At 35.6% G+C, this 10,499-nt stretch overlaps 1 protein-coding gene across 2 annotated transcripts in view; it reads right to left on the bottom strand.

The window, feature by feature from the left end:
• Positions 1-1,915: 1,915 nt before the first annotated feature.
• dpysl4 (dihydropyrimidinase like 4) overlaps positions 1,916-10,499 on the bottom strand; it is a 15,899-nt gene continuing 7,315 nt past the window's right edge. The window contains exons 4-14 of one of the 2 annotated variants that reach the window (XM_016267934.1): positions 8,895-9,059; positions 8,697-8,758; positions 8,069-8,149; positions 7,879-7,947; positions 7,682-7,802; positions 7,433-7,589; positions 4,810-4,951; positions 4,398-4,568; positions 4,012-4,191; positions 3,685-3,856; positions 1,916-2,558 (exon numbers count right to left, since the gene is read on the bottom strand). In XM_016267934.1, coding sequence (XP_016123420.1) covers positions 2,467-2,558; positions 3,685-3,856; positions 4,012-4,191; positions 4,398-4,568; positions 4,810-4,951; positions 7,433-7,589; positions 7,682-7,802; positions 7,879-7,947; positions 8,069-8,149; positions 8,697-8,758; positions 8,895-9,059 — 1,412 coding nt within the window. In that variant the 3' untranslated portion in view covers positions 1,916-2,466. The remainder of the gene's footprint in view (positions 2,559-3,684; positions 3,857-4,011; positions 4,192-4,397; positions 4,569-4,809; positions 4,952-7,432; positions 7,590-7,681; positions 7,803-7,878; positions 7,948-8,068; positions 8,150-8,696; positions 8,759-8,894; positions 9,060-10,499) is intronic. The other variant, XM_016267935.1, reaches the window with a different exon arrangement.

The raw sequence follows: 10,499 nt of genomic DNA, 5'->3' as shown, positions 1-10,499 counted from the left end.
CGAAAATTACATTACGTCTAATATGGAGATTTCCAGCAAATACCGGTTAAGACTACAAAAAGACTGTTGGTAATTAAATGCATCACAGGAATATAAACCTCAAAAGAATTAAAAACGTTCATCTGGGTTCAAAAAGTGACTGTTCCTCACAGTAACACATTGGCATGTGTTGATCTATAGATTGAGAGCACCAAACGTTGTCTTAGAAACATATAAAAAATGCATCGCTGATTGCTGTATCTGCGTGATGAGTCTTAGCCTTCAAAACTAAACTGTAAATCATGAATGCATTTAGAGGCAGAAGTCTACAATCCATTTTGTTTTGCTCTAGTCTCAGATACAACATGGACAAACCTAACAATAACGGTTTCTTTTTTTAATATCTTAGCACTAAGACCATCAGTAGGTAGTTCTTGATTTTTCTTTAAAGCACAATGACAGAACACAATCTCTCAAAGATGTGTCATTTTTGCATCACTACTGGTGCAGAAAACTGTGAAAACCCATTTCCACCATTGAATAAAAGGTACTTGTGACTTGTTTCTCGCAATTCTGAGAAAAAAAATCTGAATTCTAAGTTTGTCATAATTCTGAGTTTATATCTCATAATTCAGATTTCCCCCTCAGAATTCCAAGTTTACATCTCACAATTCTGATTTTATCTCTCAGAATTCAGTTTTATTCTCAGAATTCCAAGTTTACATCTCACAATTCTGAATTTATATCTCATAATTCATTTTTTTTTTCAGAATTCCCAATTGACATTTCACAATTCTGATTTTATATCTCAATTAATTTTTTCCCCTCAGAATACCAAACTGACATTTCACAATTCTGAGTTTATATCTCATAATTCAATTTTTCGCAGAATTCCAAAATGTCATTTCACAATTCTGAGTTTATATCTCCTAATTCAATTTTTCGCAGAATTCCAAACTGACATTTCACAATTCTGAGTTTATATCTCATAATTCCAAACTGTCATTTCTCAATTCTGAGTTTATATCTCATAATTCAATTTTTTGCAGAATTCCAAAATGTAATTTCACAATTCTGAGTTTATATCTCATAGTTCCAAACTGACATTTCTAAATTCTGAGTTTATATCTCTCAATTAAATTTTTTGCAGAATTCCAAACTGACATTTCACAATTCTGAGTTTATATCTCATAATTCAGATTTCCCCCTCAGAATTCCAAGTTTACATCTCACAATTCTGAATTTATATCTCATAATTCATTTTTTTTTTTTTAGAATTCCCAATTGACATTTCACAATTCTGATTTTATATCTCAATTCATTTTTTCCCTCAGAATACCAAACTGACATTTCACAATTCTGAGTTTATATCTCATAATTCATTTTTTGCAGAATTCCAAACTGACATTTCACAATTCTGAGTTTATATCTCATAATTCCAAACGGACATTTCACAATTCTGAGTTTATAGCTCATAATTCCAAACTGACATTTCTCAATTCTGAGTTTATATCTCATAATTCAATTTTTTTGCAGAATTCCAAACTGACATTTCTCAATTCTGAGTTTATATCTCCTAATTAAATTTTTCACAGAATTCCAAACTGACATTTCACAATTCTGGGTTTATATCTCATAATTAATTTTTCCACTCAGAATTCCGAGTTGAGATTTCACAATTCTGGGTTTATATCTAAATTTTTTCCTTAGAATTCTACATTGGCATCTCACAATTCTGAGTTTATACCTCCTAATTCATTAGTTATCTAATACAGTATTCTTAGTATATCTATATACTGTATAGTATATCTATAATCCCCAGGAGTCCACGTTTACATCTTACAATTGTAATTTTTTTTGTTGCAATTTTAAGTTTATATCTTGCGATTCTGAATTGTACTGTATCTCAAAATTAAGTTTAGTTTTCGCAGTTAAATTATTGCAAGTAAAAAGTCAGAACAGTAACATATAAACTAATAATTGATGGAAAAAATGTCAAAATTGTGAGGAAAAAAGTTGCAATTACCTTTTAAATTTTTTTTTGTGTGTGGCATAAACAGGCTTCCACAGAAAACACACTTCGTCTCGTCTGAATCTACATGTCGCAGGAGGAAAGCACTGGTTGAAAGGCAGTACTAGAATGAGTTCAGTAGTTCATTCAGTAGTTCACAAACACAACAATCACTAGCCGTCTTTACGCCATCAATGCTACGCTAAAGCAGAATGGATTCTGGGTGACTCTGATAAAAGAGCATGCTACATTATGAGTGAGTCTGACCAGAGGAGAGGCAGATTATATAGTGAGTATGAATTCATGGAAAGCTATAGTGAGTTGCTGCATAGCCTATTGGGTTGAGTTGCTGCATAGCCTATTGGGTTGGCAGTGTATGGGTTTATTGGGATTAATATTTGCATGATTCAGGTAATATAAAACTGGAAGCCGGAGAAGGCGAAACGGCTGCTGTTGGATCCCCTGGTGGACGAGGTTCATGAGAGGGATGTGATATTGGAACGGCCTCCAGGTGGCGCTACGATCTTCTGTGCCGTACGCCTGGGGATGTGGTCGTCCATTTGAGTGCCTTTGAGTGTGTGCAAAAAAAAAAAGAGGAGGATGATACACAGAGTTCACTGTAATGAAAGCAGTGTCTGTAATGTCTGCATGAGCTCCAAATGATGTCTACTTGATTTAGGTCACAGTCAGAGACTCACAGATTACACATAACACTCCTTTTTAAACAGCATTGTTCTGGATGTACATTATTCATTTCTTTTTTCTCCAAAAATATTTTTTTCACTAAATGTTCAAAGCCATAAACCAAGCCAACAAGGTCCAAGATGAATCATTACATGTCATTTAAATGCAAACATCTTTTAGTGCTGCGGATGATGTAATCAAATAAAAAAATAATGGTACAGTACAATATAATACTATTGACTGTTATGTGTTTTATATATTACAATAGATTTTAAGTTCATAGGCACAGAGAGCTTTTGCAGTGATTTGCGTTTTTAAAGCCATTTTTATGAAACCTATTTTTTTTCATGACCACAACAGGAATGTTTTCTCATAATTAAACAATTTTCTTTTTCGTTCTTGTTTTTTCAATAATTTTTATTGTGATTTCAGTACCAGTCCCATTTACAAGGTGCTTAATTTCAAGTGCTTAAACATAACATGTATATATAGCAAATTAAATATAGTTAAAAGTAAATATTGCTAAATATTATATAATATTAAAATAAATATGATTTATACTATATAATATACATATAATTTATATAATATAAACATACCAATCAAACGTTTGAGGTTGGCTAGATTTTTTAAAAATAATTATTTTGTGGTCACCAAGACTGCAATTATTTGATCAAAAATACAGTAATATTGTGATTTTTAAAGATTTTTCTAGTTTATTATATTTTAAAATGTCACATGATCCTTCACAAATTCAAATATGATGGTTTAGTGATCAGGAAATATTAAAAAGATCTTTTAAAGAATTAATTTCTTTTAAAATAAAATCTCACTTGCGCCAAACTTTATATACTCTATGAATATACAGTTAAACAGTTCAGTAAAAATAAATAAACGCATAATATTAAGATAAAAACAAATATTTTGTGGAAGAAATGAATGGGATTTTTAGCTGTAGGACCCTGTTGTTTTACACTACAGCAAATACAGCTAAATCCAAAGGTGCTTACCAGATAAAGTGAACCCAGATTGGTGCAGATTTCTCCCTGGTCCCACTGGGGTCTTTCCTGGACACGAGGGCCCTCTAGTGGTGGGAGTGGCTGGCACAGATTTGGTCATACTGATGACATCATGAACGGGGCCATCATAGTTTCCTCTAGGAACACCACGAGCATCAGCCATCTGCAAAATGAAAAAGATTTGATTATGAAAGTGACCCTTGATAACACAAAAGTTGAGTTTTTTTTACACTTGAAAAGTCTGTGAGGGAGTTCATCTGTTATTTGACCGCTGGGATGAGTGAGTCAGCATTCATAATCACACAGAGACTCTCTTACCCTGCCTCGGGCCTTGATTCTCTTGAAGACAAAGTCCGGATAGGCTTTTCTGGGGATGAAGCGGCCTGACCCCTCTGTCACATTGAGTTTCCCGTCCTCCAGAACGATCCTGCCCTGACTGATGACCACCACAGGGTAACCTCGGCACTCCATTCCCTCAAAGATATTCACCTCCACGGTCTGCGGCGACACACGGGTCAGACTCAGAATAAAGACATCTCACTTTGATAAAATTCCAATGGAATATTACAAGGATTTAGACAGAATTGTACTGTAGTTTCCACTCGAAACCAATACTTGAATCAGTACAATGATGTGGGATAAATAAAAATAACATCGTTCATGTCTAATCTTTTCTTCCCTGTTGAAAGATGAAATTCTCATACCAGGTTGTGAGATTTGGCAGAGAAGACTTTCGTCTCCTTTGTGTTCCAGATAACAATGTCAGCATCAGATCCAACAGCGATTCGGCCTTTCCGAGGATACAGGTTGAAGATTTTCGCAGCGTTTGTACTCGTTACCGCAACAAAATCATTCTCGTCCATTTTGCCTGTTGCCTATGTGACAAAAAACATAATTGGAGACTGCTAATAAGACAATGAACTGTCATGTATGAATGGAAGTTGCAAGCATATGCATAAAAGTTGTTTTTTTATGGTTCGTGTTTGAACTCTGATCTGCAATTTCATGACATAATGGCTAATAGAGGATCAAAATGTCGCAAGGAATGCAATGCAGTGTTGAAGTATATAGTATTTTTTTAAACATCTTTCACAAAGAGTGTATTGTGAGACTGACCACAGCTTTGTCCCAGACGATGCTCATACGCTCCTCGATGCCGTTGGTCCCCTCTGGGATGAGGGTGAAGTTGTCCTTTCCAACAGCTTTCTGTGCCGTGGTGAAGGTGCAGTGAGCGCTGGCTGTCAGCTGAAGATCCCCACTGAAACAGTTCATGACGGTCAGTAAGTATAATGCTTTCTGAAGACTAAAGGCCTGATTTTCTTCACAGAGCATAATGGACTGCTTTGTGCATAGTTTACTGAGAATGAACAACTTAATGTACAAAGATGCAGGAAGATCATTTCTATAATGACAAATGCAGTCTAACAAGAGCTGCGCAAATTAGCGCAAGGTTGCAAACAAGCAGAGCGGATGATAATTAGGTGCGAGTAATCTACTAACAACACAGGCACAGAATAGGACATGCTTTTTGGGGGGTGTTAAATAATGGCACAGATACCAGTAAACTGATGACTGCAAACCTTAGTAAATCACCTTGCATGATTCATTAAGTACTTTCCTCCCATAAATGTAGCATCTGAAATGGAAACTCCTACAAATGCATATGCATTAAGGTCAGCCGCAAAAATAACTGTCCACTGTCTTTAGTAAATCCTGATGATAGTTTTTTAATGCCAAAAAAGGGTTTGTGCAGATGCAAGCTGTTAGAGTACATCGGGCCTTTAATCTTCGACTTCAAAATATTTAAAGATTTTAGAAAATTACCTTTCATGCAGTGTGTAACACAGCTCTAAGTGAATGAAAACATCCTGCAAAGTTTTAAATCTGAAAGTGCACCGTGTATAAAGTTACTGTCTCTCAAAAGAAAGAGTCGACTCTGAATCATTGAAATTACACGTTTTTTAAAACGAATCCCAAGCCGTTTCATATTGATGTCAACATGAAACATTAGCATATTGCCCGCCCACTTGTTGGTTTTTGGTCTGAATGAAAATGCAAATTCATTCTTTGCCACTAGGTGCCACTTTTGGAGGGTAAAAATAACGCTTTCCCCGGTAACGCTGTACACAAAGCAGCACTGTGTTCACAAACGCTGCTTTATCAGACATTACACGCATGATGAAATGAAAATGAGAGCAATCGACCAATCACAGCAGATTAGCGTCACGCAAAGGAGAGGTTTGGAAAAATGAATCGTTGTGGGAATCGTTTGGGAGTCGTTGAGCAAGTAAGGTAAAAATAAATGCATATTATAAGACAATGAAAGTGTTTTTTTAACTTGCATGCATGTCAACCTGTTGTTGAGGACTCCCAAAACCAAAATATGAACCTTTCATTACCCATAATAGGGGCACTTTATAAAGAGTGCAATTAATCTCTCTCTCTATATACAGTGGGTACGGAAAGTATTCAGACCCCCTTAAATTTTTCACTCTTTGTTATATTGCAGCCATTTGCTAAAATCATTTAAGTTAATTTTTTTTTCTCATTAATGTACACACAGCACCCCATATTGACAGAAAAACACAGAATTGTTGACATTTTTGCAGATTTATTAAAAAAGAAAAACTGAAATATCACATGGTCCTGGTCACATGGTCACATGGTGATAGAAGCACCCTTTTGATCTAATACAGCCATGAGTCTTTTTGGGAAAGATGCAACAAGTTTTTCACACCTGGATTTGGGGATCCTCTGCCATTCCTCCTTGCAGATCCTCTCCAGTTCTGTCAGGTTGGATGGTAAACGTTGGTGGACAGCCATTTTTAGAGACATACCTCTCTCACCAAGGCTCTTCTCCCCCGATAGCTCAGTTTGGCCGGACGACCAGCTCTAGGAAGGGTTCTGGTCGAACTTGTTGGGTCTTTCCCAAAAAGACTCATGGCTGTATTCGATCAAAAGGGTGCTTCTACTAAATACTGAGCAAAGGGTCTGAATACTTAGGACCATGTGATATTTCAGTTTTTCTTTTTTAATAAATCTGCAAAAATGTCAACAATTCTGTGTTTTTCTGTCAATATGGGGTGCTGTGTGTACATTAATGAGGAAAAAAAATTAACTTAAATGATTTTAGCAAATGGCTGCAATATAACAAAGAGTGAAAAATTTAAGGGGGTCTGAATACTTTCCGTACCCATTGTATATATAATATATAGATCATATACAATTATTATATATTATGATACTTGTGTATATGTATGTATGTACTGTATATATTTGAGGGTCATATATATGACAATAAATGACAATGAATGTTACAAAAGTTTTTCATTTCAAATAAATGCTGTTCTTTTGAACATTCCATTCAACAAAGAATCCTGAAAAAATCATGGTTTCCACAAAAATATGAAGCAGGACAACTTTTTAGCACTGATAATAATAAGAAATGTTTCTTGAGCAGCAAATCAGCATGAGATTGATTTCTGAAGGATCATGTGACACTGAAGACTGGAGTGATGATGCTGAAAATTCAGCTTTTCATCACAGGAATAAATGACATTTGAAAACATTTTCAAATTTAAACGGCTATTTAAACTGAAATAATATTTCACAATATTACTGTTTTTTCGGCATGTTTTATCAAATATTTGCAGCCTTGCAAGAGGCGTACCAACCCTAATCTTTATACATAGAGTATGTTGCTGAGAAGCTGGTGTTTGGCCTGATTTGAGCTGCTCACCAGGACAGCAGTGAGCTGAGGTAATCCGGCGTGCTCGTATCAGGGCTGAGCGGAGGAGACATGACAAATGCAGCAGCTTTGGCCCAGTCTTTGCTCCAGTAGTGCGATCCGTCCGCGCCCAGGCCGGCTGCGATTGGCTCTCCGTAGATGACCATGCCTGAAAACGAATCAATGCACATGACACAAACATTCACAAAGCTTCCTTTGCGTTTCTGTTACAGTCTTGTAGAACGCTTTCAACTCTCGTACCCTTTTTCCTGGCCTTGGCAATGACATCAGCAGCTGCTTTGCTCATCACCTTTGTGATGTAGAGAGGGCAGTTGGCCTGTTTAGCAATGGTGATAGCTCGATACACAGCCTCAGTCTCCACCTGGAGAAGAACAGCAGAAGTGATGCTGATGTAGAACAGATTTTGATTTAAACCGACTCAATCCCTTAAGACTAACCTCCTCCGGGTGGCTCAGGACGTGTCCTTCTGGGCCAGTGATTCCCAGATCCAAAAGCTTATTCTGCTCCTGAGGTTACAAACAGAACCAAGAATGCATTTAAGTATGGAGAAGAAAAGGAACTGGTATATTTTATAAAAGAACATAGTTGGAATAGAAATGCATTAGCAATTAAAGCACTCTAGGTTACCTCCTCAATGATGTCACCGTTTTCAGCATGAACCTGTGCGATGGCACCCAGTTCCCTCATGGCACTAAACATCTCATAGATCTACAGACAGAGAGTGTTAGTTCTTGGGAACAGGATTGCTAAATGTTAAAAAGTTGGGGGTCCGTAAGACTTTTTTCAGCAAGGATGCATTATTACTGTTACAAAGGATATCTACTTTAAATTCTGGATATCTACTTTAAATATACAAAGGATATCTACTTTAAATTTAAATCGAGGAATCCTGAAAAAAAAATGTATTTTGTGTTTCCACAAAATTATTAAGCAGCACAGCTGTTTTCAACATTATCATTAACATTAATACTGAAAAATGTTTCTTGAGCAAATCAGCATATTAGAATGATTTCTGAAGGATCATGTGCCATGAAGACTGGAGTAATGATGCTGAAAAATTCAGCTTTGCATCACAGGAATAAATTACATTTTAAAAGATATCCAAATAGAAAATGGTTATTTTAAATTGTAATAATATTTCACAATATTATTGTTTTTACTGAATTTTTCTTCAGACAAACGCAGCCTTGGTGAGCCTCATGCTTTTGAACGGTAGTGTAAACATCATTCTCTTTATTTTTAGCATTTTATTTACCTGTGTATCAGAGCTCTGATACTTGTCCTTATAAGCCATGAAGATCAGGAAGGAGTTGACACCTAAAACAAAAACGAAAATTGTGTTTTTATAATGTAATTTATATTTTTTGAGGCTGAATGCTGAATGTGTTTGGTTAAGAAACCTAATAACGCAGAAAGCAAAAATATCAAAGTCACACCTGAAATCTCACATCACCTTTATCTTTGACCAGAGACTCCAGCTCCTCAAACAGCCCATCATGCCAGCGAGTGATGTCAATGTGCAGAGAGTAATCACAGCACGACCTCTTGTCCGCCGTATCCCTCCACTGGTCATAAGCTGCCAGTAAACTAGCTCCCGGTTCAGGTACAGCATGGTCAACTAAAAGATGAGCAGAGCATACAGATTAAAAACATGCTTTAAAAAATGACAACTCTGTCCTCATTTACTCACCCTCAAGCTGTTCCAAACCTGCATTAAACTTGACAGAATGATCATTTCTGGGTGAACTATCCCTTTAATATCTTTAAAAAATATATATTAAAGACTCTTGTGTTAAATGCTTGTGGTCATAAACGGGTAGCTGACAATATTTCAAGCAATGACAGCAGTCTGAGATGCTGTAACTCATCAAAAACCTTTTCTAATTCTTCCATAATTATGCATGGTAATTGTATAAGCTGCTGCTTATACAGGATTCTGTGGGTTGGGTTTTATGACTTTTTAAAGACCAAGTATAGAAATTTGAAGGACTTCGAAAAAGTTTGACAATACAACTTCCATCTCATCTCTATTTTAATTCATTTTATAAAATAAGACACTTAGATAAGAAAAATAAGTTTTCATACCCTACTGACAGATGCTTGTTCTCGTCTTAAACTCACTTAATTTTGCTCATTTTGTCAGAAAACATATCTTCATTTGCATCTCAAGTAAATGGGTCTTGATTTAAGGATGTTTAGATATTTGCAATAGAAAACAAGGCAAAAATACAGAGGAAGACATACATTTGTAGCAATGCATGCAACATTTAATGCCATGAATTTATGACTTTTTGCTCTGATTTAAGACCTTTTTTTAAGGCCTTCATTTGTGGAAGGGCAAATTAAGACCTTTTTAAGGCCCACAGAAACCCTGTGAAAATTGAGTAACTGCATGGATTTTGTATTTGTCAAACAGCAGTATGACTAAGAGAAAAATACAGCAAAAGGTGATCCAAAATGGTGAAAAAACAAAAATACAAATGTGACCCTGGGGCACAAAACCAGTCATAAGTAGCACAGGTATATTTGTAGCAATCAATACATCGTATGGGTCAAAATGATTGATTTTTCTTTTATGCCAAAAATCATTAGGATATTACATAAATATCATATTCCATGAAGATATTTTGTAAATTTCCAACCATAAATATATAAAAACTGAATTTTTGATTAGTAATATGCATTGATAAGAACTTCATTTGGACAACTTTAAAGGTGATTTTCTCAATATTTAGATTTTTTTGCACCCTCAGATTTTCAAATAGTTGTATCTAATATTGTCCTATCCTAACAAACCGTACATCAATGGAAATCTTATTTATTCAGCTTTCAGATGATGTATAAATCTCAATTGCAAAAAATTGACCCTTATGACTGGTTTTGTGGTCCAGGGTCACAATGTCTTGTCTGGTATATATGTACCACATTTGCTGTTTAAACAAGCAATAGGTTTCTGTCTTTTTACAGATACCATTCACATGTCTGATTAACCGTTTTCTTTGAAAAGTGCTATATACAGTGGTGTGAAAAAGTGTTGGCCCCTTCCTGTTTTTTTTAA

Source organism: Sinocyclocheilus grahami, unplaced genomic scaffold (genome assembly GCF_001515645.1).
Source record: "Sinocyclocheilus grahami isolate Dianchi unplaced genomic scaffold, SAMN03320097.WGS_v1.1 scaffold41.1, whole genome shotgun sequence".
In the NCBI taxonomy this organism is placed as follows: Eukaryota; Metazoa; Chordata; class Actinopteri; order Cypriniformes; family Cyprinidae; genus Sinocyclocheilus; species Sinocyclocheilus grahami.
Note: the sequence above shows the minus strand (reverse complement) of the source record. Positions and strands in the feature narration are given on the sequence as shown.